The sequence below is a fragment of the Aulostomus chinensis genome, chromosome 7, assembly GCF_037954235.1.
Source record: "Aulostomus chinensis isolate RoL2024-O1b breed Wild chromosome 7, RoL_Achi_v1.0, whole genome shotgun sequence".
Classification (NCBI taxonomy): Eukaryota; Metazoa; Chordata; class Actinopteri; order Syngnathiformes; family Aulostomidae; genus Aulostomus; species Aulostomus chinensis.
Window position 1 is genome coordinate 11,196,475 of NC_141326.1, and position 23,926 is coordinate 11,220,400.

Genomic DNA, 23,926 nt, shown 5'->3' on the forward strand with positions numbered 1-23,926 from the left:
TTCCCCTTATTTAGATAGCCATGGCAACACACACAGGCGCACACACACAGGCACAGACGCACATGCTTGTAACCTTTCTTGATTACCCCTGACCTTATGACCTGTAATGACACAGCTGCCACTTTGATCAGCCAATCAGCATGCGGCGCCACCCAGGTTCTCAGCGGGGCTGCCACTGGCCTGATAAAGCCCCCTGATAGGCCCCTGCTGATGCATTTCCTGTTTTGGTATGCTTCTTCGTTTTTTATTTTCTCCACCAGCTGGCCCTGCATTCCTCAGAGTCAGGGAGGGGGGCAGGGGCATTGCCTGGATGTTTATGTTGCATGTACATGTAGGGGTGACTGTGTGTTTTTGTGTGTGTGTGTGTGTGTGTGTGTGTGTGTGTGTGTGTGTGTGTGTGTGTGTGTGTGTGTGTGTGTGTGTTTAGCCTAGTTAGGGGTTGGGGTGGATAGGAGGAGGACGTGCTTGAAGTGTGTGTGTGTGTGTGTCTGGGGGGGTTGTTTACATGCGTTGGTGAGGGAGAAATGGGGTACAATGTGGGGGTTGGGGGGGTGAATGACATAGATGGAGGGGATAATGATAGTGAACAGCTGTTTATATGTGTGTATGTTAAATGGGGGGTGGATGGTTGAGAATGGTGAGGTTTAGGTGTGAGCTACAAAGACTGAGTGGGTGTACCAGGTCTGAAGGCAACATGTTTCCCCATTTGTTGTTCATAATATGGAAATATTTGTTGTTACTGTTTGTTGTTGTTGTTGTTGTTGTCGTCGTCATCCTCCTCCAAGTGTCCACTTCAAAACCAGATGGATGTGAACGTCTTTGTGGGCATGTATGAATTTAGATGTTGGGATCTTTTCCTGTGAGCTCTGTTACTAGGGTCCAATGTCTCCAGTTGCAGGCTGGGACAGACATGCCCGGACATGAAAACCATCATGCACGCGCGCGCGCACACACACACACACACACACACACACAGACACACACACACAGTCCATTTAGTGTTTGTCTCTGGGCAGGAGTATGTTGGTGTGTTTTTGCATGTATCAGTGGACTCTGTGCACAGTAAGTCCGAGGGTCCCTTCATTACATCTCATATTGATATCAGAGCTGATGTTCTTCCACCAGCGTGACTTCTGCTCCTGCTCTTGATCCTACTGAGCACGTACCAACTGTTGTTTTGTGACAGTGTGAAAAGAAAGGATGAATTAACATCATTCCATCACAGGGATCAAAGAATGTTCTGCCGCACCGGTGACACCCTCACCAAATACCGATCCAGTATTTTAATGTTTCTGCAGTACAGTGTAGCACTGCACTGCAGAGATTATTGACTGATTCTTTTGACAAGATTGTCATTTTTGATATTAGAGGGAATTGTATTTATTAACACGTTACATACATGAACACAGTATTTTGACACACGATTTGGCCTAAGCAAACAATGCACCTTTCTGCCACTTGAAAATTGCTGGAGGCCGAATTGCAATTTTGATCACTTTCCAATAAACTTTGCAGCTCGATTCATTACTTTTAATATATACGTGAGCAATTCAATGAGGAACCTGATATGAATGAATGTGAATTTGAAAATGTGTTTGTTTTTCATAAATCACGGTGAGAAAATGAGTGTCTGTTACAGGCTAATGCACACCTGAGTGTGTGGGATGCCACATGTCCGGTGGAATGGATTAGTGCAGCCATGTGGTCAGATTTGAGCATGTATCTTTATTTTGATAGAAAAAAAGAAAAGAAAATGGTGAGTATTTATCAAGAAAAACAAAAAGTGCTGTTTGATGATGCTCCGTTTTTCACCAATAGGGGGCTGTTTTCCCTACATCATGTATGACAGGGCTTCAGTATGTGCTTTTGGTTCATCTTCCCTTTCCCTCTACCACATAAAACCCCAAATCTTTTCAATGGATGAAGAACAGAGCACTCAGTCCAAGCCATAAAAAGCTGCAGACTCGGCTCTGGACGTTTCCGTGTGATTAAAGTCCACTCTGAGATTCCAACTCATAACCTGCATAGTAGCCTTGGACGGTGCTGTGAGAAACGGCTCATAGAAATGGTTACAAGTTTATTTTTCCAGCAGAATTAGATTACATTCACGACAATAACTTTCTTCATAGAGCTCAGAGGAAATATGTGCCTTTTTAGAGTATAAAGATATTGGTAGTTTTGGTATTTTGTGTAACGTGTGTGTCTCCTGGTTTGTTAAATGTGTGCAGGTTAAGACCACATTCATTACATTCCTCCGTATGTCCTATTTAACCTCTGTAAAATCAGATGTTTATGCTGTATAGCCACCAGACGAACCACGGAGTGACAATTAGGGCCCAATATATTGATCGGCTGATATATCTGTCGTTACTGGCAATCGGAACCTAACCAATATGTGACAATGTTAAAAAAAAACTTTTCTTACAATTCATAAAATGCAGAAAACAGTGCCTATGGTAAGTGTCACCAGCAGAGAGCGCTCCAGTGCCTCCGCCTTGTTTATTTTACTATTTTATTTTGGTCTCCATTTAAATGATCATGTATGATAATGTTTAATATTTTTTAGGAAGGTAAGTTATTTATTTAAGAAAGTCAGCATCAGAGTATCTTTACTTACTCATATCAGTACAAAAATGTTGACCATTGAAAATAGAAAGGGTCTATTTTCAGTCCAGCACACAGGTCTCTATTTCCCTTGCGCATAGTTGTTATCTGTGATTGTTTCCTGCTCTAAAATCCCATATTGGTGGGGCCCTAATTACAGTCAACTATTTATTTATTTATTTGCTTTTACTTTTTTATTAACTTGAGAATCACAAGCTGACTGGTATTGTTTCCAAGGGTTTCTATACGTACATACACATTGTCTGCCTCTGACAGGTCGTGATTGTAATGCGCATTAGTATGAATGAATGACATGGAGTAACACTCAAACATACACTGCTGTTTGCCAAAGCCCACCAAGTTATTTGGCTGTTGCTGGCCTGTGACGGAGCTGACATTGTAATTGGAGGGAGGGCCAGGGTCATGACCCCGAACAAACCCACAGCAGGATGCTTTTGGTTAGTGGTCTACTTTCACAGCCACTTATCTGTGTTTTGCAGGGAAACATGATTTCATTTTCTCTTTTCTCATGCTTAGCTGTTATTTTTCTAGCTGTCCTTCAAGCTATCAAGTCCTCTATAGACCGGGGTGCTCCTGGTCAGATCAGGTTTATACACGGTGTAAACTCTAGAAATTGCCCTGAAAAGATGACAACCCTATCATCTAGTATTTACTTTGCTCACCCTCCCTCTTTCTCATTCTATCCTCATTTCTGTCTCCTTCCTCTGTTCCTGGAATGGTTTGCACCAGGAGGTCTGGACGGAGGCACAACGGGGCAGAGTATTGTGTGTGTGTGTGTGTGTGTGTGTGTGTGTGTGTGTGTGTGTGTGTGTGTGTGTGTGTGTGCGCTGTGTGTCAATGAGATAAAGTGAGAGTGAATATGTGGCCCACCCAGGGGCCTGGCAGCCAGAGCTGTTTACAATCATCTGGCTACATCTCCTCTCCTCTCCTGCACTCTTACATCTTCTTTCCTGCCTCTCCCTCCTCTCCTCAATTCGTCTTCTCTGTGATTGCAAATAAAGAAGCCCTCTTGAATAATGTAATATTAGGCTAAGAGACTAGAAAGCAACAGTCTGAGATTGTTCGTCTCTAATGGGTGCAACAACTTTGAGTGCGTGCATACGAACCTACACTGAACATTTGGAGTGTGTTCACGTTAGTCATATTTTGACCAAATACACCGATTTTTTTGTGTGTTTCTTCAGGTTAGAGCTGAATAACCCAGGTTTCCTTCTTTCAGAGGAGGAGTAAATAAGGTTGCTTCATCATTGCACACCAAACATCAGTTCAGAGCCTGTCTATCCATCCATCCATCCATCCTCTGTATTCAGGGTCGTGGGGGCTGGAGACTATTCCAGCTGTCATCAGGCAGGAGGCGGGGTACACCCTGGACAGATCACCAGTCCACAGCTTTGTATTGTCATTTATTACAGAAAATGAAGAGTTTGTGTTGTTGGATTGACAAGAAAAGCAATTTATTAAAAAGAAAAAGTAGTGATAAATCATGAGAATAATCTGAAGATTAATCAATGATGGAATCATCTTTAGCTTCAGTCTTAGAAACTTCCAACGTGTCAAAACACCAGGGTAAGGAACAGCCGAGCCAGCGTCCCATTGCCTGCCATTCGTGAGGCTTTGTCCCCTCTGGATCAGGTATCTGTGATGTTTTCATTGTGCATCACAAGTCTCACACTGTGCAGAAGGCTGATGTAGCCCATTCCCCTCATCAATTTACAGTTATTAGCCGCTGTAACAGGTGGACTTGCTGAGTTGTTAGCGTTAGCAGTTAGCCCAGCATCCTTGTCCTCCTGCAGACCTTCCAGCAACTCCTCTCACTCTCTGTTTAGTTATGTCCTGTTCACTGAACTAGAACTTACATTCGTGTACACATTTGTTAAATGTCAATTTTCAAACAACTTTTAGGGACATTTGAGAGTCAAGACCCCTCAATATTAAAGTACCGCCCTCGATATGTGATCTTGCAATGGAACAGCAAAGTCAAGAACATGCCAATATCATTTACAGGAAGAAGAGGGCTGGGTTAGCTAGCATAGAACTACAAAGTCCAAGTTTAAAAACGCCTCACACTTTCTGTACTTTTTTGTTTTAACCAGTCAAGAAACTGCAGATTAAACAGGGAGAGTAGTATCAACAGACCACATGAAACAACTGTCTATGAAGGTGCTGCCCATATTTTTGGGTAATTTACCAGCACAAGGAGACAGCTGTTGACACTGGATAGGCAGCAGTTCATTTTTGTCAAATCCAGCTTATCTGATATGAGTAGCAGAGATATGCTACATTATGACAAAAAAACTGAATTAAACTAAAACACAATGCTTAGTTAAACCTGAAGGAAATTGAATCAGATTTGTTTTTATTCCCTCTGCTCGTTGGCTGCCAAAATTGGTAATCTTGCAGGATGACAGGTTGCCAAAACTCTGTCCAATAAGTAAGCTACTTGTGAGTCCATCTGACTTTGTTTTACAAGACCCGGTTCACTTGTAATTGGGTAGTGTGACCTTAAATGAACCGAAAAGAAAATTGCAACAAAAAAGACTTCATCTGCGGCTGAGACCAAAGAAAACAGACTTGCAAAGGTGTGCTCACTCTTCTTTTCTTCTTTCCCCATCAGGAGAGTAAAGAAAACGCTCTTCCCTGTAGTTGAACAGATTTTGAGCAAAGCATTTAGCCCTGCCAAGGGCTGGTCACTGGCCAACTATAGGAGAAGGTATCATGGTCTGCATTTCACAGCTTCACTTCTCAGTGCACGGGTTGCTGCAAAAGAGCACGATGCATGCTCGGTCAACATTACACAAGGTAAATAGGGTTCCTGCGCACGCACACAGACACGCGTATGCTCCACACACACAGCAGGGGGGGTTGCCCTCAGCTCTAATCCTTGTAACCTCACCGCTGTGGTCCTGCCCTCTTTAGTCTGCCAGGCTCTTCTACCATGCGGTCAAAATGGGATTCTACCACAATTTGAACACCTCTCTGGTCTCTCTTACACACATATACACCCACACTCCCCATCAGGACTCTAGAAGACTGTGTGCTTTGCTACCCCACCACTCTGCCACCGCAGCCACATGACCCACAGCCTCTTGAGATTTCTCACCGCGTCGTCAACACCTCTCTGTTTCAGTGTGCGGTCCAGATTTGGCCGTACTCAAAGGGCAACCGCCAACATCTGGTTGACTTTTATTGACTGCTTTGTGGATGGCTCTGTCTTCTGATGCACTCTGGCAGGTCCCTCCTCAATGAAACTGATGCAAAGTTAGTCTAACATCCACATTCTCAGCCCATTTAAAGGCTTTTTTGGGATCTGTTAGCACATTGTGAGCTCGGCTGTTCTTTAACTCGGTTAATGTGGTCATCCAAGAAGTTTTTGTGCTCACCCCCCAAGTCTTCGGTCAAGTCTTGTCTCATCTCAGGTTGTAAAAGAGTCATTGGAATATGCAAGTTTTTTGTTGTTTTTTTTTTTTAAATGGATGGAGTTTCATTTTGTCTGGATAATGTGAATGGAAGTTGCCATTTGATCTCAATTAGTTTTACAGCTGTTGAACAGTTTTCAAAGTGTTACAGCAAATCTTTTTCATTCCAGAGGACATAAAAGCTAATGCCATGGAGGCTATTCTGTGCACTGAGCATATTGGAAATTGAAGTCAAACATACTACAATAAGTTTCACTAATAGTCTTGGAATGCCTCCTTTTTTTTTTTTTCTTCCTCTTCTTCTTTTTTTTTTTTTTTTTCATATTTATAGCGAAATTCACTCCTGAGCTCATCCACCACATGGGGATGTCTGGTCCTGTAGCTGCCTCAGTCACATCCCGTATGTTTTCACTCTCAAAGCAGCAGGTTGAATCAACCTTTTGTGTCCTCAGCTGGTGACTGTGCCATAATGTTCTATTCAGCTCCAGGTCGGAAAAGAAACATGCACCGGCACCTTCCTGTTTTCATCAAAGACATTTTAACACATCAAGTCAGAACAACTATGGCTTTCATATTTCATACTTAAATCTAAGCTTATGAATAATAAAACACTCACCCTGCTCACATTTTCCCGGTATTGATTTCACATGCATTCCAAGGTTGCCGGACACACATTTGTCCATTCTTTCAATGTTTTTCGCTCTTTTTTTTTTTTCTTCTTTTCTTAAGGGGAAATGATTACACATAAAAACAGTTTTTTCCCTCAGCTGTGTTTGAGTAATGACAGCATGCTCATTTTGTAACCGATCAGAAGCAAAGGTCAGTTAGATAGAATACAGTTGTCCTTTGTGTGTCTCTTTCCATCTCTTCTCTCTCTCTCTCTCTCTCTCTCTCTCCCTCTTCTCTCTGCTGCTGTGTACAGTTGTGCTCTTGAGTTCCACCGTGATGTTTCAAGCCAACAAGTTCTTCCCAACATTACACCGTTGTACATGTAGCGTCTACAGTTTCCCCAGACTGAATTCACCGTGTGTAGTATTAGATGGAGGCGCCTCTCACGGACAGTGCTATATGACAGCTGCTCAGCTCAAATCTGTTTTGGAGTATTAACTAACACGAGATATACGGGCGGTTGTTTTGTGTATATTTTGCACATCTCAGGCGCACAGACGCACTGATTTAATGCAGTCGTGTGACAATGTTACTATTTATAAATGGATGTATTTATATACGTGGTTATTGTATTTTGGTACCTAGTTTGAAGATGATGGGTTTCAGCTGGCGTCTGACAACAACAAGCGCTTCCTGGGAAGAGCTTGTTGGCTCCAAATGTCACTTTTGCTCAATAAATCCTTTCATGGGAGCTTCCTGGTGTGTGGACCTTAGGCTTTTTTCTACTTGTTTGTTTTGGATCCAGCAACCATAAAGGGATGTGCATGTTTTTCTTTTTTGATTTTCATTCTGACTGTGTCACATTCACATGAGCAAACACACAAACGTAAATGGAACATTTCACTGTTTGTTCCCTGGAGACTTATCACAAATATTAACTGTACAAGCCAGTGAAGAAACAAACCAGTTTCTGTTGGGTAAACAATTTGGGGACACATGTTGGTGTCGCTGTGTTTAACAGTTGTCCTGAGGAATGAACAGGTGAAGAAGTCTGACATTGTTTCCACAGTTGTGATGCAGCTCTTAGCAATACAGCTTCTTGATCTGGTACTTCTAGTTAGGGTTCTTTCTTTTGGGGGTTTTTAACACCCCCAAAAAAACCAACAACAAATAAATAAGAAGAACTGGGTTAAATTATTATTATAGAACCCTAATTATATTTTTTTTTAAAAAACAACAATTGTACGAATTATATGGTAAATAAATTTATATTGATACACTATGATATTGTGATGATGGAATTGTGTTTCCTATGATCACAGTAAATTTCTGAACAAATCTTTCAGGATGAACGTCAGCTACATGGTTGCTCTCCTCTTATTGGTGTGGCTCAGTTAATTTGGATCCAACACAGCTGAGGTGAAGGAGGCATCAAGGGGTGAAACGTGAGCAAGCAGTAAAAATCCTCCATTTCTTCACCTGGTGCAGTTCACATAGTTGTAAAGAAGAATTTATTGTTTTTCTGCCCTCACATGCGAAATGAAAAGGAACGCCAGCCCTGTTTCGAGTCAGCGGCAGCGCGCACCTTTTGGTAGACCGATCGCAAGTGAACAGCTCCGAGTGTATGACTTTACGCCCGACACCTGAATGCAACCGACGGCTTGCGATCACATCTCATTTCTCACTCTTAAATGGGGCAAAGTCACTTCGGCTGAGCCTTTCAATCACTAAAGAGCCTTTGTGTTCGGTTTTGACATTTTTTTATTTTGACCTTTCTGTAACATTTTCAAGGCTGAGATCGCTGCTGTTTTGTGTTTTCTTTTTTCACCCTCCTCAGAAATAATATGTTCAGCTGGTTAGGTGTTCTTTCAGTGTGGTCCAGATCAAATGTGCAGCAAAGAGAATGTGGCCACACCACCGCTGAATGTGGTCCCAGTGATCAAATGTTGACTCATCTGACCAGCTGAGAGTGGCAGAGAAATAATGGGAGCAGAGTTTATAAGATAACTGGCGCAGTCTAATCTTCATGTATCTTAAATACATGTGACATCTCAGTAGAGAACTACATCAGTGCCACCTGAACCTGCCTAGCACGGGCGCTGTGCTACCCACCCTTACTGACATGCTAAACGCACGCTTCCTGGAACAGCGCAAGGCTTTGAGTTTGAAGGAAACAACACATACACACAGTTGGGGAAAGTGAGTGGTAATGAGTCAATGACAACATGTGTCAGTGTTGTCCCCTGAGCCTCGGTCCCTCTTTTCCCACTGAGGGAGAAACTGTGGGTGTAATGGGTAGTTCATGTGCGTAATAAGCGTATGTTTACATGGCTAGCAGCAAAGGCCTTGTCCCAGTGTTCCTGGATGCAGCTTAATTCAGTCGGGAGCCTGGTAAAGACGATGGAGGAGTGACGGAAAATATCCTCTTCCAGGCAGTATAGTAGGTAACAGAGAGAAACTCTGGAGGCACATAATGCCTGACTGTCTCCCTGCACTTTTGCCCTTTTCAGCTTGGCCTCAGTCTTCCCCATAAATCACTCGTTATACACTCGTACACACACTCGCTGTCTTTCACACACATAAATATACAAGAAGAGAGGCAGACAAACACACAGGAAAGATCATTTTGGCTGGGAGCACATGGAGGCTGTGGGGACGCTGGCTTTGTGTCTGCTGTGGTGCGATGTATATATTTCAAACAAAAATATGGATGTTGTCTGCCAGCACTTTCTCTCACTGCGGAAATGTGTCCAGCAGACGTTTGACACACACACACAAACACAATCAGGGCGCGGCCTGCTGCCAACAATAAGACTTGTTTAACCGGTTTCAGCACTTTGTTGATTTCAGTGTCATAGCTTTGTTGTTTTTGTGAATCGCACTCTCTCTCAGGCATGTATTAATCTCTGCTGTGTGTATACACAAGGTGTCCTGTATAACTGGGAATTGTCATGAGAAAGCATTAGGTTCAAGTGGGGTGAATTCGTGTGTGGCTCAGAGCCTCATTGTTCCTCCAGTTGCTTGGTTTTAACTTCATAGCGTTGTGGTAGACCCCTTCCTCTGTCGCCCCTACTTTCCTCTTCCCTCAGTCACTTCCTCACATCCTTCACCCCATCTCTCTCTCTCTCTCTCTCTCTCCCTCCCTCTGTCCCTCCCCCACGTTTCTCCTACTCCCGCAGCAAACGTCCCTTGGCCTGGTTCAGTGTTTGTGTTCTGGACTTTGCGTTCCTCGATGGCAATGTGTGCAAGAGCTGTGAGACACCGAGGGCCTTGGCTGGGCAGTTAGTTTCCAGGTGCTTCTCTGGGGTTTTGCAGCTTTCTTCCTACGCCTGACGAAGCCGCTTTCTCCAGAGTGAATCTGCACTCTCTTCCCCTGCTGCTGCACTCAGTAGAAAACCTCCCGTGGTTTGCAGTGCAGGCATTAGCGAAAGCAACACAAGAACTGGGTGGGTTTTCTTCTGATTGAAGGTTGCGTATGTTTTTGCTGCAGCTGCTTCTCTGAGCTGGAATTGCAGTGTGCAGACTTCAACGGTCAGGTTTAAGACTCTGACATGAATTGAAGTATCAAACCCAAACCAGTGCTCTCCAGAATGCATCCTGGATGTTTGAATGCGGTTAGAAGCCGGGTCATGTCAACGTGTTCAACGTGCTAGACTTGATGATTGTGTTAATAAATAATCATCCACCAGGGTTTATGGCTGTTACAGAAAACTCAATAATCAGCGAAATTTTATATATATCGTTCATTTGGATCATTATTTTTGCAGTTATTACAGTTTACAGTGACATTCAGTTTTATGAATGTAGTTATACAACAGCCTACATTAATAAAAATATCTTAGGCATAACATTTTGTAGTTAAACTGTTTATTGTAGTTTATGAGACTTGGCCGCATAATATATCATTTCAATGGAATGAATCATAAAGGATTTTAAACCTTGAATGTTTTAGCCAACTGGCTAACTTGAACCTATAAAAGTCCAGTGTGTATAATTTTGAATGGATTATTGGCAGAAATGGAATATAATCTTCATAACTATGTTTTTATTTGTGTATATTAACCAGCTGAAACTAAAATTGTTGTGTTTTCATTAGCTCAGACGTCGCCCTTTATATCGACGAGGGCACGGTTCAATTTTCTGCCATCATTGGACGACCAAACCTAGATTTGCAAGAGTCAAGAGGTTATTGCCCCGAAAGCTGTCCTGTCCATCATGAAATTCTTTGACATCTTCGGCTACATTGTCAAATGGTGTGATGCTGTACGTAGCACCATCTGTAGAAATCTTTTTACACAGAACAGTGTTCAAGTGATCGGCCAGTGCAGTGCAGACCACTTTCGCTGCAGCCAGAATAAACCTATTTGTGTTCAACAGTGTCTCCTCAGCTGCACACACTACATTTTGCATGCATGACGCATTCCAAAAAAAAATGAAGTTGGAAAAGACATTAATCTTTTCTCTGAATTCCATGAAACACGAATGGATGAACTGCAGCGAGGCCAAATTTGTGTCCCAGATCAGACAGTTGATGTGTGCGTGTTTAGGTTTCCCGTGGAGCTGTGAAGCATCTCTGTAACTTGAATGTTAGAAGAGGCTGCAGCCAGTATGCACCCAGTCACTGTTGACTGCCGCTGAGCTGAACCCTGCGGGCCGTCCCCATTCATCTCCTCCTCGCATAAGACGACACTCAAGCATCTGCACGGACATGAGTCCATAGGCAATACAATACCAGAGAATCCTGCCCTGGTTATCCCACCCACCCACAGCGAACAAGGCCAAGTCCACTCTGTGTCTTGGGATGAGTGAGCTTCATGTTGGCTCCACCTTTGGGAATTAAACCATGCTATGTGCTAATTATATGCATATTTCTCTTGGTATTTTGAGGGTTGGAGACAGACAATGTAACATTCATATCAGAACGAAACCATTCCATCATGCCTACACACCAACCCCAAACAACATATTTCACATATTTAAACAGAATACTTGATTGACATATTGTGTTTATGGAAGCAATTCATTTTATAGTGATAGGCCTCCTTATAAAATCACTTAGACTTTTATGAGTCACATGAGGATATTTGACTATTTGTCGAGTGGTAGCTTTTGCTTAGTGTGAACTACTCTGATAGTGATCATAAATCTGGCGGGGAAAATATATTATGATGAACAAATCCAAACACAGTGATAAAAATGACTGTTGTAAGTTATGATGGGGCTTCACGTGGAGCGGAGTCATTTAAGGACTGTAACGATCTGGCTCCTGTGGACTCTGATGAAAGGGGATTCTTGTTGCCAGGTGTCCATGGGAGAGGCTACGAAGGATATGTGTGCACGCCTGCACCCACTGACCTGTCGTCGCGTTTGCAGTTGTGCAAGTGCATTGTGTTTGTGCGTGCGGTGTGTGTGGTGTGCGCTTGCACGCGTGTGTGTGTGTCTACACCGTACTGTACTCCGCAGCAGGCTGACACAGACTACGGTGGGCCAGTGATGCATTAGCCATGGCCAGATATGGGTTGGTATGGAATAAATAATGGATACCATCCTCTCCCTCTGAATAAATCAAGACCAGAGAAATGGAGAGAGATTACATGTGGGAGAGAGAGATGGAGAAATTGAGTGTCAGAGAGAGAGGGAGAATGTCAGAGAGAGAGAGAGAGTTTGTATAACAGAAAGAAGAATATAGAAGAAGGAACTGTCCTGAATTCCAAATCAGTATCAAGAAGAAAATCAAATGGTTAATGGAAAGTGCATGTTTTTAGCTTCACATAAACATGATTTATGGATATAAAATTCCCCTCCTATTAGATCAGCTCATTTTTCTCTCCGTATTTGTCTTTACATCCCAGGCTCAGGGCCAGACGTTCACCTTTCCTGACATCTTCCCGGAAAGGGACAGTACTCCAGCCGAGGGCTCCATGGAGGACGTGCAGAAGAAGTTCATGGAGGACGAGAAGCAGAGGCAGAAACTTGACCCCAGGAGAGGGGGGGTCACAGAGTGGTTCGGACTTTGAGCTGGCCCGTGGACCGGGAACTCAAATCTGTGTGTGTGTGTGTGTGTGCGCGCGTGTGTGTGTGCGTCCTCTTTTTCTCGGGTGTAACATATATTGATGTAACTGTTGAGATTTCACTACTTTTATTTCTGTAACGAACACAAGTGTGTAGTCAAGACGGACGAGCATTTGTGTGTGGGAGACTGGAGACTCGTGTGTCTAATTGTGTGTGCGTGTGTGTGTGTATGTGTTTGTAAGTGAGTGAGAGAGGGAATGAGTTTGCAGAGATTCAGTTCACTAACCAGAGCCAGAACAGAATCACAGGAGGAGGAGAGTGGCCCAGCTCCATGCTTCATGAAACCAGCCCACCAAAAAGAATCATCATCACCTCAAATGACCTCCTACTCTTCCTGATTCTCCTCCCCATTTAGCACCTCCTCTTTTCTCTCTCCCCTCTTCTTTTTTTTGGGAGTTTCCTCTCTCGTGTTACCTCGGTTGTCCCTATGTCTTCCCCTCCTTGTCCTCCTACGCTGGTCTTCCTCCACCACACTGGGGGAGAAGTCTAGAGTGGTGTAACCCTGACATCCAGCCAGTTGGATCAGGCTACCTGTACAACCCACATCCTTTCTTTTACGAGTTTGCCTTTGATTAATTGACCAATTTAGGTAAACAACAACTGAGATGCTTCAGCAAAGCAACAACATGCAATTTGCTGTAGTCTTTTATATTTATTTATATATATATATATATATATATATATATATATATATTTTTTTTTTCCTTTGGTAACACCTCTCGCCCTAACTGAGCAATGATTGTACCCTCTCGTTGTGTACGTGCATTTGCCTAATGTATGGGACCTGCCAGTGAATCTGTCTAATTGTAAGTGCTGTTGGAATAAAATGGAATAAATGGTCACTTGTCCAAAAGTGGTCTGTTTTCTTTTTCTTGAGTTCTCCTCGCCTCATCTCCCATGGCTGCTGCACTCAACAACTGGCACTTGTAGACGCTGTTCGCCACACAGGCTGGCCTGCGCGTGTGCCAACATGGTCTGGTAGCTGTTTTGACAAAGTAATGATCTGTGTTTGAATCGGGCCACTGGAGGACTGAGCTCTCTTACCGTAAAAAGGCCCATAAAGGGGAGGGACCTCTCCTGGGCTCGCTCAGACCCTCCATTATGCTTGGAGGCCAAGGTTACAGTAAGTGTCCCCCAGCCGTAACCGCTAATGCTGGCGAACACAAAGGTCCAGTCCCTGACCTCACCCAGCCAACTCAGCTATCACTAAGGAGAATGTCAATATTGATCCTGTTGGCCCATTGTCTGCTGCCTGGAACCACTCACCCCCTGCGTCGCTATAAAGCAATCTGATTTGGAACAGAACCCTCGGCCTGTTACACAGCCGCTCCATTTTTACCCTGCCTGCCTCTTAAGTCTTTTTTTTTTCTTCTTCCTTCTCTCTCTGTTGCCCAGTCTGGTCCTCCAGAGTACCAGCTGAGAAGGAGACCAAATTCCTGTTCTCACTCTCCTCGCAGCCTCAACAAACCCCACGCGGAAGTTGACAAATCAGTAAAGAGTAATTCCAGAAACATGCAGTTGGAATGATAAAGCTCGGCTTCTGCATCATCAGTTGAGTCACTGCATGAACAGAGTATGCCCTGGAAAATCATTCCCGCAAAAAAATAAATTAAGAAATTGATGATGAAGTGCCTGGAATCAGTGTATGGGAGTGCCTGCTCCAACTTAAAAACCTCTCAATGAATCAGCTCCACAGGTAGTGCAATCAATTGATTGACAGTGCCAGAAATGTTCATAAACGCTTTTTTGAACTGGTTGATGTTAAAGCTACAGAAAATTCACACAGTGAGGTCATTTACCAATAAATATGTTAACATATTTATATTGTTAACATATACACATTCATTTTATGTATTTTCTGATGTCTTACCTTTTTTTTTTAATCATGGCTGTGAAAAACACGCCTGGTTGAAAGTTTTTTTGGCACATTTTTTACATTTTTTTTTTTTTTATAAGTGGGAAATTGTGTCTGCATGGTTTTGGTCTGTGTGCATCACAAAAACATCCGGACCCTGTCCCTCTTCTGCTGCTCCCTGTCTGGGGAGAACTGTGACACACTAACAGTAACAGCTCTGATGGAGGCTTAGCAATGCTGGTGAGCAGAATTATTTGGGGACAATCGTTCAGGACGCACATGCACCCTTTGTGTTTGGGGAGAATTTTCAGTGAGACACGCTGAGCTCATTTGTTGCTCACATGAATGAATGTATCTTAGTCATTTAAGCACCTCATAAATATAAAAAACCAGGAACAACCATTCAACTGAAGAGCATTCAGGTTTGTTATTCGTAGTAAAAACAAGTAACAAAGTTCAAACACTGGTTTCCCAGGAATCGAATTACCGCAGTTCCCAGGATTATCAAAGTTCTAGCCTTTTTCCTAAAATTAGATTATTACTCATGCTTATTTAATTGATAATGTAATTTGGTAGGTTAATTAGATCAGTAAAAGTAAAAAATTGATGCCAACGCATTTTTTAAGTGATATTGTGTGTGAGTTGCGTAGCACTTGGACACGAACAAAAGCACGATTGTTTCAGTCTGCAGAAAAAAACAACAACACAGGGATCAACCCTTCGAATGCAAAGTTAACCCTAAAACATTCGAGGCAGGATGCAATTGATGTAACTCCTTGATTTCATGTGATTCGACTTTTAAGAGACACGCACAGATAGTTTGTAGATCACCAGAAGTCTTGTTTTTCACCAAAGCAAAGCCATTCACCTATGAAAACACATGAACTGGGTTGCAGAAAAATGGCAGCAGATGTCATCTGATGAGTCAACAATTGAAGTATTTGGCAGTAATAAAAGGCAGGTTTTTCATTGGCGTGCTGGGGATTGCTACAAGGAGTGACTGCAGGAAGCAGGGAAGCATGGTGGAGATTCCTTGCAGGTTTCTGGCAGCATCACAAATAGAGTTGGGGATTTGGTCAGAATTAGTAGTGTCCTCAAGGCTGAGAAGTACAGGCAGATTGTCATCCATCATGCAGGACCATCAGCAGGTCCCAAAGTGCCAACCCTTAACAAGCAGAAAGTACAAGGAGTCCTACAGATGTTGAAGCCTGTGAGGGCTGAGCTGAACACCATCCAGTTAACCAAGAGCTTCAGAACTTACCCTGGATGCTGGAGGAAGAATAGTTTTAAAACTTCATCATGAAATATTTTCTTTGAATGGTCTTGGATTTTTTTTGGGACAAATTTACATTTAATTGACTCTATATTACACTGAGCAGATATTTAAAGTTCCCGTAAGAGAAGATCCGCATGGAAACAACCAGGATGCTGCAAATACACAGAACTGTCTGCTCCTGTGAAAAGCACTTGGAGTGCTAAAGAGCTTCAAAAATCTTTTTTTACACTCTGCCCCTCACCCTACCTTCTTCCATGTGCTCCCCATGCCGCTCCCTCTCTTCATACCCAATAAAAAGCTGCAAGCACAATGTGTCTCCCCCCTGTCCAGCCATGTCCATGCAGCTGGAAGCCATTTTCCTGTTTGTTAACACAGCATTCTCCCTGCATGTCAGATGATGCCGTGTGGCTGGACTGTGAAGGAATGAGAGGGTAGAAAGATGGAGAGGTTTGGGGCGATACTGGCAAGCCTTACATATCCTATATCAGCTTAAGTTGGGATGGCTGCTGGCTTTACTGATAAAGGGATGGATGTGTATCTGTACATTGTAATGCACCACACGGTGTGTAACTGCGGTGAGGGGGGGGGTGCAAACATGTGCGTGCAAGACGCAGGAAAAATATAGAGAGAAGAGATGGAGATGAAGAGGGTGAAGGGAGAGTGTAAAAAGAGATGACATCACTGAGAAAATGCTGAGCTGGATTTAAGGGCTACTGGATGAAAGAGGTCTACTCCCACAGTGCACCATCCCTCTCCCTCCTCCTCTTCTCTCATGAGACGTACAGTGCAGGCCGTGTTCCCATCCCTACATGGCTAGTTAATGGAAGGAGGGTTGAATATTTTAAACAGCTCTTCACTCTCCTTCTTCTCTCCTCCATACTCCTCTCTCCCTTCCTTTTTTTCTCAGTTCGGTTGTGCATTAGTCAAGTGCACACACGACCCTGTTTCTGTTACTGCAGTCCACATTTGGAATCTGCATGACATCATGCTGTATTTTTGTGATCATAGGGATGCATGGCGATGTAGTGAGTGTCCTCCCCGTCTCTCCATTCTTGTAGATCTCCTCTTTGCTCGCTTGCTGTTGTAACTCACAAGAGCTTTTTTTTTTCTTTTTTCTTTTTTTTTTAAATCAGCGTGACTTTGTATCAAAGAGCATCGTTTGACTTCAGCTGATCATGAGGCGGTGGAAATGTGACTGTGTGCAACACTGAAAGTGAGGGCTTCTCCTAAATTGCAGCCTACTTTGACCAGTCACAAAGAGGCTTTGTCCTGTAGACATACATTTAAACAATTTGTCTCCAACTGTCTGTAAAATTACACACACACTTGTACTGTATAACTTTACACAATTACAACCATCCTCTTGTGCAGATGCACACTCCCACACACTCCCACTTTTGCTCACTAAGACAACCAGGGTTGCCTGCTGAGGATTCTGAAGGCCTCTCTTGGACTTGCGCCATACACATTCCTCCTTCCCCAGGTTGCCGTTGGTTCATCTGAGCTCAGCCAGTGCACTCTGTCACCCCATATGTGTGTATATATGTGCATGTGTGCACCTCATTCGGTGTGAGTCAGTGTACTGCATGCACCCTTACATAAAACAACATTTTCCCATTTTCCAAGAATTTACTACACACATGCACACATGATACTCGTGTGTTCACGCCTCCTTGTGAACCATTCACCCAAAAAAAATCTACCCTGATGTGGCCCCTCAGTGTGGTCATACTGTACTTGCGTCTATGCACTGGTGGGCTGAATGCCAGGAGCAACAACTGAAGGAGAACACAGAAGAAAACATGTGGACGGACTATTTAGTCTTGCTCGGAGTAAAAAGAATCAGTACGCTTTAAAACCAGTATTATCTGATCTTTACAAAATATGATGATTGACTTTTGTCTGTTTGAAAATAGCGGACAATGATTTTGCTGCACTTTACTGTTGGTGGGCAAAACCAGCAGATCTGCTCTTGACATTGCAATTAAATGTCAATAAACAGCATTAACCAACAATGAGTACTTAAAGAAAGGTATTTTTTTTTCTCCAAATCAGTGGTGAACAGCAGGTTTTTTTCACCCACATATTTTGTTCATTACCTAACTGCATCCTTATTTTACTCACAGGATGCAGGGAAATAGGATACATTTCACACCGTTTTACATTTATGGAACTGTAGTTCCTCACGCATGATATTTGAGCTTAGTCTCGTGTCTCATTATTACTGTAGCTGTAATTATTTATGCTGTCTAATGACATTTATGTCATACATACAATTATCATTTTGCAGATTTTCCTCATTAGTCACAGCACTTCCTTTCTCCTTTGTTTATATAATTGTTGGTTTAACTCTTCAGTTGCTCATTCATGTCCTCTTTGCGTGAGGTTAACTTGAGTTCCTCCCCACTGTTGTTTTGACAGGACCGTAGCGACTGTGACAACGGAGAGTGAAAAAAATAAAAGGGAATCCCGAAAGAGAGTTGATTGTCATGACTGTTCTGATGTGTTGGTGTTGTTATGAAGAGTAAAAGAAAACTGGGTTACATTTACATGACAGGAAGTTCATAGTTATCATAAGTTAAAAAAAATATATAACTAGGGGGCGCTCAGAGAACTACAGAGATCTGGATCCAGTTTTTGATACAGTTATCATAATAATAATAATACAAGTGATTGAGCTAACACTTTTCAAGATGCTTTACAAAAAAACAAAAAGGGGAAATATCATGATGTCGGCTATTATAAACTAAATTTTGCTGCTAATACCCTTAAGCAAGGCATTTCTATTTTACTAAAAGACCTGGGAAGGTTTTCTACCATCTTGTCCTCTGGTTTGCGTCAAGCATCTTATTGCTTCCATGTTTGTCCACTGGTTTCAAGTAGAAGACAAAGGATCAATCAGTAAATGCAGCCATGTCTTATTCTGGTTTGTTCTGCAGTACTGCTGCTTAATAAAAGCTGAATGCTGTTTTCCATCTTTGTCCTCCCCTAGAGAGCCTTCCCTCCACCGCCTGTCACAACATCAATTAGGATCAATAGAAGCCTTGACAATAGAAGATGGCACATGCCAGCCTTCATCTCTAAAGTAAGGCACTAAGGATGTGGCAGGGGCTTTGATCACCGAAAGATTTGTTTGTGTTGACAAAAAGGGGGAGGAGCTATTGGCATTGTGTTTTTGTGGTATAGCGATTGTGAGGCTAATGCATAGCCGTCTGCCTGAAAGAGGAAAAGAATTTCTCCTGACACTCCAGTTCAGCTTATCTGCTATCAACACAATGCTCCCCCAGCAGCTGGGTGGTCCCTGTCCCGACCAGCTGTTCAACACACACATTTGCATTTTAAACAACATAAGAGAAGTGATACATACGTAAGAGGAGCAGAGGATGAGAAGGGAATTGAATTGGCTTGATGCGTACAGTGTGCGTGCCTGTGCGCAGAGTCTGACAGAGAAGGACTGAATAGTTCAAATGAGTTCAATCGTCATAACAGAATAACAGAAATCAACTTGTGCCTGCCTGGCCACCCATCTGGCCTGCAGAGCACAGAGGCCTGGGCTGGAGTGTGGAGAAGCTCAAAGGAGCACACACATCCACACATAAATATATGTGCACTTGTGCAGTTAGTGAACCCCACCACTGGTGGAACTGTACTGGCTGGAAGCTTTGCCAAGTCAATAACGCAGACTTATCCCTGATTCTGAACTTCCTGGAAGTCCCGGTTGGTCTCAGCACTTCATGTACCTGCTTAGTGCTCCAGCTGCCGCCTGGCTGCATAGCTGGCTGAATGGGGATCAGCGGGTCTATCGCTGCTCTGCGTCTGCCTGCAGGTCAGTCCGACTTGAAACATGGGAACAGCAAGCCTCCGAGATGGGGTGAATTCATTTCCTCCGAGCGATGTGATCTTATGTACTTTATCGCAAGTCTCTTTTCATCACGCACGATCAAACTAGGGTCTCCTATCTTTGTATGTGACCGAGGGAGCAGAGCCTCAAGGTTAAGTGCCTGACAACTCAATGGAAATGCGGTGTGTGTAAGGGCTACCATAGCACAAGCTAATAGGATATCCAAAATGGTTTGAGTTACAGAATAGCACACAGATGTAAGACTCCCACACCAGCTCTTACTTTTGAACAGTCTGGGGTGGGGGCAGGCCGGTTCCTGAGACTTGCATATGTTCATTTTGTTGATCCTGGTCATTCATATTGAGTGTGTTTGTGACTGATGTACAAGGGAGGTGTGAGAGGAGGGTGAATGTGAGGTAAAGTGGTTAGGAAAATATTTTGGAAGGTGAAGTGGTGAAAGACAGATGGACAGAGAGGAAAGCAGAATGAGCTTTAGAAGCTATAGGTCTTGGTTTTTGGGGATTAGGCAGAATGGATGGGGTAGGACAACTTGTCTAACTCATCTCTGGTTGAAATGGCTTTTGGCCACTGGCTCGCACTTAAATCGTCGTCTCCCCTGTCTTACGTCTCATTTCACTGCCAGCCCTCAGCTTACGTCACAGAATCCCACTATTACCCAACACTTAGCCAGCGCAATGACAGAACTGCTCACTCAGCCAATAATTAATTTCAACGAGCGTGGCTGGACTTTTGTGGCCTGGATTTACTCAGCAGGGTTCAGCTTCCCTGGCCTAAGTTTGACCATCAGGGCTTGATTAGAGTGGCCTGGGTTGAGTAGACACTGAGCTTGAGGAGTATGTCGTCGCTGGCTCTGTTTCAACAAAGGGTACTCAACTAGTGCGACCTGAATTTGACTGTCTGGCCGCAACTCATGTGGCCTGCGCTCAGCAGATAGAGCTTGACTTGTATGGCCTGAGTGTTCCAGATGGAGTCCCAACATTTTGGCCTGAGCTTGTCAGACAGGGCTCAACTAGTGTGGCCTTGGCGGATACAGGGCCTCTGGGTGATTAAGGATGTGTTCGTTTCCCAGGCAGCAAGCAGGCAAGGTGGCGGCATTGCTCCTGCACAGCCAAGGACTTGGTGTGGGGGTGAGAGAGCCAAAACAAACTTCTGTGATTGCCTCCCATATGCCCTCCTGACCTCTGAGTTTCAATTGCCAGGCTAAGAGGAAAAAAGCGAGAGGGGGTAGAGATGTTTTGGAGAAATAATTATCCATCTATCTATCTATCTATCTATCTATCTATCTATCTATCTATCTATCTATCTATCTATCTATCTATCTATCCAAAAGGAATAAAGAGGGAAACGGACAGGAGTGAGAGAAAGGGAGTCTTGTCGTCTGAGAGTTGGTGTGGTTCGGGTTAGGTTGTGGTTGAAGCCTTGAGAGAGCAGGAGGGGAGGGGGGAGAGAGGGGGGCACAGGGGGCTAGCAAGGCATAGCATACCCGCAGCATTCAAATGGAGCTCCCATTGGGAGGTTTTACGCTTCAAAATGGTTTCCTGTGACGTGGATTGTGTGTTTGATTTGAGCTTTGAGGGGTTTGTGTTATTCTCGGGAGGGGAGAATCTAGCACGCTCTCATTTCCGCACTACCAACAGCCAGCAGAAAGTTGGCAAGCCGAAACAGGGGGATTGTAAAGACAGATTTTTCTCTCCCTCCTCGTAAGAACCACATTTTTTCTTTCCTTCTTTCTCTTTCACTTTTTTTGTCATGTTTTCTCTACTGAGCCTGCTCCAGGACTAGCTGTGCATATTGATGGATTGTTCATAATAATTGGACCTGTTCAAACCCATGTCCATCCATGGTTTTCCCAGGCTGCCCGATGTTCTGCTCATCATAAAAGGCTCAGAAGTCCCTGCAAAAATCTACAAATATGTAAAAAAGTATACAAGTCCGCATGCTGTCAAGCACATGCCTCGGAGCTAATTGCAAACAATGGAAGCCAGCTGGGTAGTAGGTGTAGCAGGCAACACAACTGGGCCCCATGTTGATTGGCTATTCTGTTGTTGTTTCAAGTATGTCGCAGAGGAGAGAAAGAGAAGAAATGGCTGGCTAAGAGTGAGAAAAGGTATGGAAGAGAGGGTATGCAGACAAGAGGCAAGGGTCACAACAGAGGGAGGGAAGGGGGCATACGCTGAGGCAGCGGGAAGCCACCTCTCAGACCATGACAGCTAGTCATACAGACCATCAGAGAGCTTACTGTTCTGCCTACTACTGTACTTCACTGAGCCAAGAAAATGACAAAAATCAACAGTGGATGTGTTTGTGTTGGGGGAATATCCGTAGAACCCCCTCACTTTCCCGGTCAGCAGTTTTTCCTTTCTCTCTCTTTCACTTTCCCTCTCTTCCTTTTTCCTCTCTCGCTCTCACTATACCTCCTGTCTTTATTTTCTTACTGTAAATACTGTACTCTATATGTCCTCTGCTCGTGTAAGAGGACAATTATCATAACAGCGTCTCTACTGTGTGGGGCACATGGAAAAGCTAACTGCTTGCCAATTTTCTCCATGGAGTTATGTAAATAGTTTTGATGGAATGACTGGGCTTTCCCCAGTATGTGGTGGCGTAGTGGGGTCTGAGGGGTTCCACTGCCGCACTAATCCCCCACCCCCACGTGTCCCTGCATCAGTGACTCCTTTGTCAACAGTGTAACAGAACATTTGCACTTTTTGTATTTATACCAACAGATATGCATCTATGGAATTACATCTCGCCGTAAAAAATCCTCAATTTGATGCGCATGGGATTTCAACTGTCGTCATGTTGAGTCTCTTGATACTGCATCTGCTGAGCGGGTGGACAGTGGTGGGTAGTGACGCATTGCAATATACAGCTAAACAACATGCACATAAATACTGTTCGTAGTCATTTCTATACTGTGCTCCTACCTTTTTACCCTCGTTTATTTTCGAGCCATCGGTCTACATTTTGCTACATTTATTGTTCGTTACAACTAGTATAATAATATTATACTATGTAGCTAATATTATTTATAAGCAGTCAGGCACAAGGTTGCGGCTGAAGGGACGACTAGTGCAATAATAAAGATGAGGGGCATCCCATTACATTGTTTTTGGAAAGTAAATGTTCACAGTATAATAACCGTCACTCATCAAAGCGAGGTATATTTTGAAAGCGGTATCCTACTATGACCTTGCAGTAGTGTCAGGAAGATGTAAGTCCTCCGTTTTGTCTACCTATTCTTGACATATCAGAGTCTGGAAAAAGAATTATAAGGATGTTTCCCATGTCTTATTTCTAATTCTTAATTATCACCCAAAACCCAACCCCCTGGTGGCTCTTTTTGGTAGCACTGGAGAGAAAGTCCTGCACCTGACTACAATCAAATACTGCACTTTTGGCCAAATGGGCTGTACAGCTAAGATGGAGGGATACTGTCCCACCCACTCAGGCTCAGTGGCTGAGGAACATAATGTCCTGTCTAAACTTCGAAAAGATACGCTACTTGAACTGACACGCAAACAACACCTTTGAAAAGATGTGGAGATCTCTGAAATACATTCGGTCACTAAAAACTAAATTCTCTCTCTTTTTTATATCCCTGTCAGTGATACTAAGAAGTTTACTCCTTTTATTTATGTACTTCAGTATTTCCATGTATTTATAGCCAGTGTTTTCCAAATCCAAACACTGCTGTATTACTCCGGAGTTGTGTGCCCCTTCTTCTGTGTAACTGACTCATAAATGGGGCTAGAGGGGGAGTTCTTCTATTACAACTTTGTAGACTTGGACTATCTGCAGTGCACTTTACAAATGCCTCAAGTATATTTTGTGTACTTGTTTCATGAAAATATTCTTGAGGACAAATTTCAATGGGTGTGGGTGTTTCGACACGTTTAATGCACAAGTGGTGTGTGTCCTTAAGAGCCAACAAACAGCTGGACTGATACAGACAGCCAAGTTGCAACACAAATACGTGCTTGCAAGCATGCAGAAACACTAACATCTGTCTATCTGTTGTCTTTCTGAATGGGTCGCCTACCCTGGGGCCTCGTGGGTGATGGATTATTACTGTAACATATAGTTGGAAGGTCAAAGAGCTCAATCCAAGTCAAGGATGTCATAATCAACACTTTCTGCTCCCGATCCAGATTGTAATTGTTTTCTGTTATATTGAGAGTACATTCTTGGGTATTTATGCATCCTCCAAC

The 23,926-nt window shown here is 43.4% G+C and overlaps 1 protein-coding gene across 1 annotated transcript in view; it reads left to right on the forward strand.

Annotated features, from left to right (window-relative positions):
* mrpl23 (mitochondrial ribosomal protein L23) overlaps nt 1-13,573 on the forward strand; it is a 43,791-nt gene extending 30,218 nt beyond the window's left edge. The window contains exon 5 of the mRNA XM_086207708.1: nt 12,503-13,573. Coding sequence (XP_086063834.1) covers nt 12,503-12,667 — 165 coding nt within the window. The 3' untranslated portion in view covers nt 12,668-13,573. The remainder of the gene's footprint in view (nt 1-12,502) is intronic.
* The last annotated feature ends 10,353 nt before the right edge of the window (nt 13,574-23,926 follow it).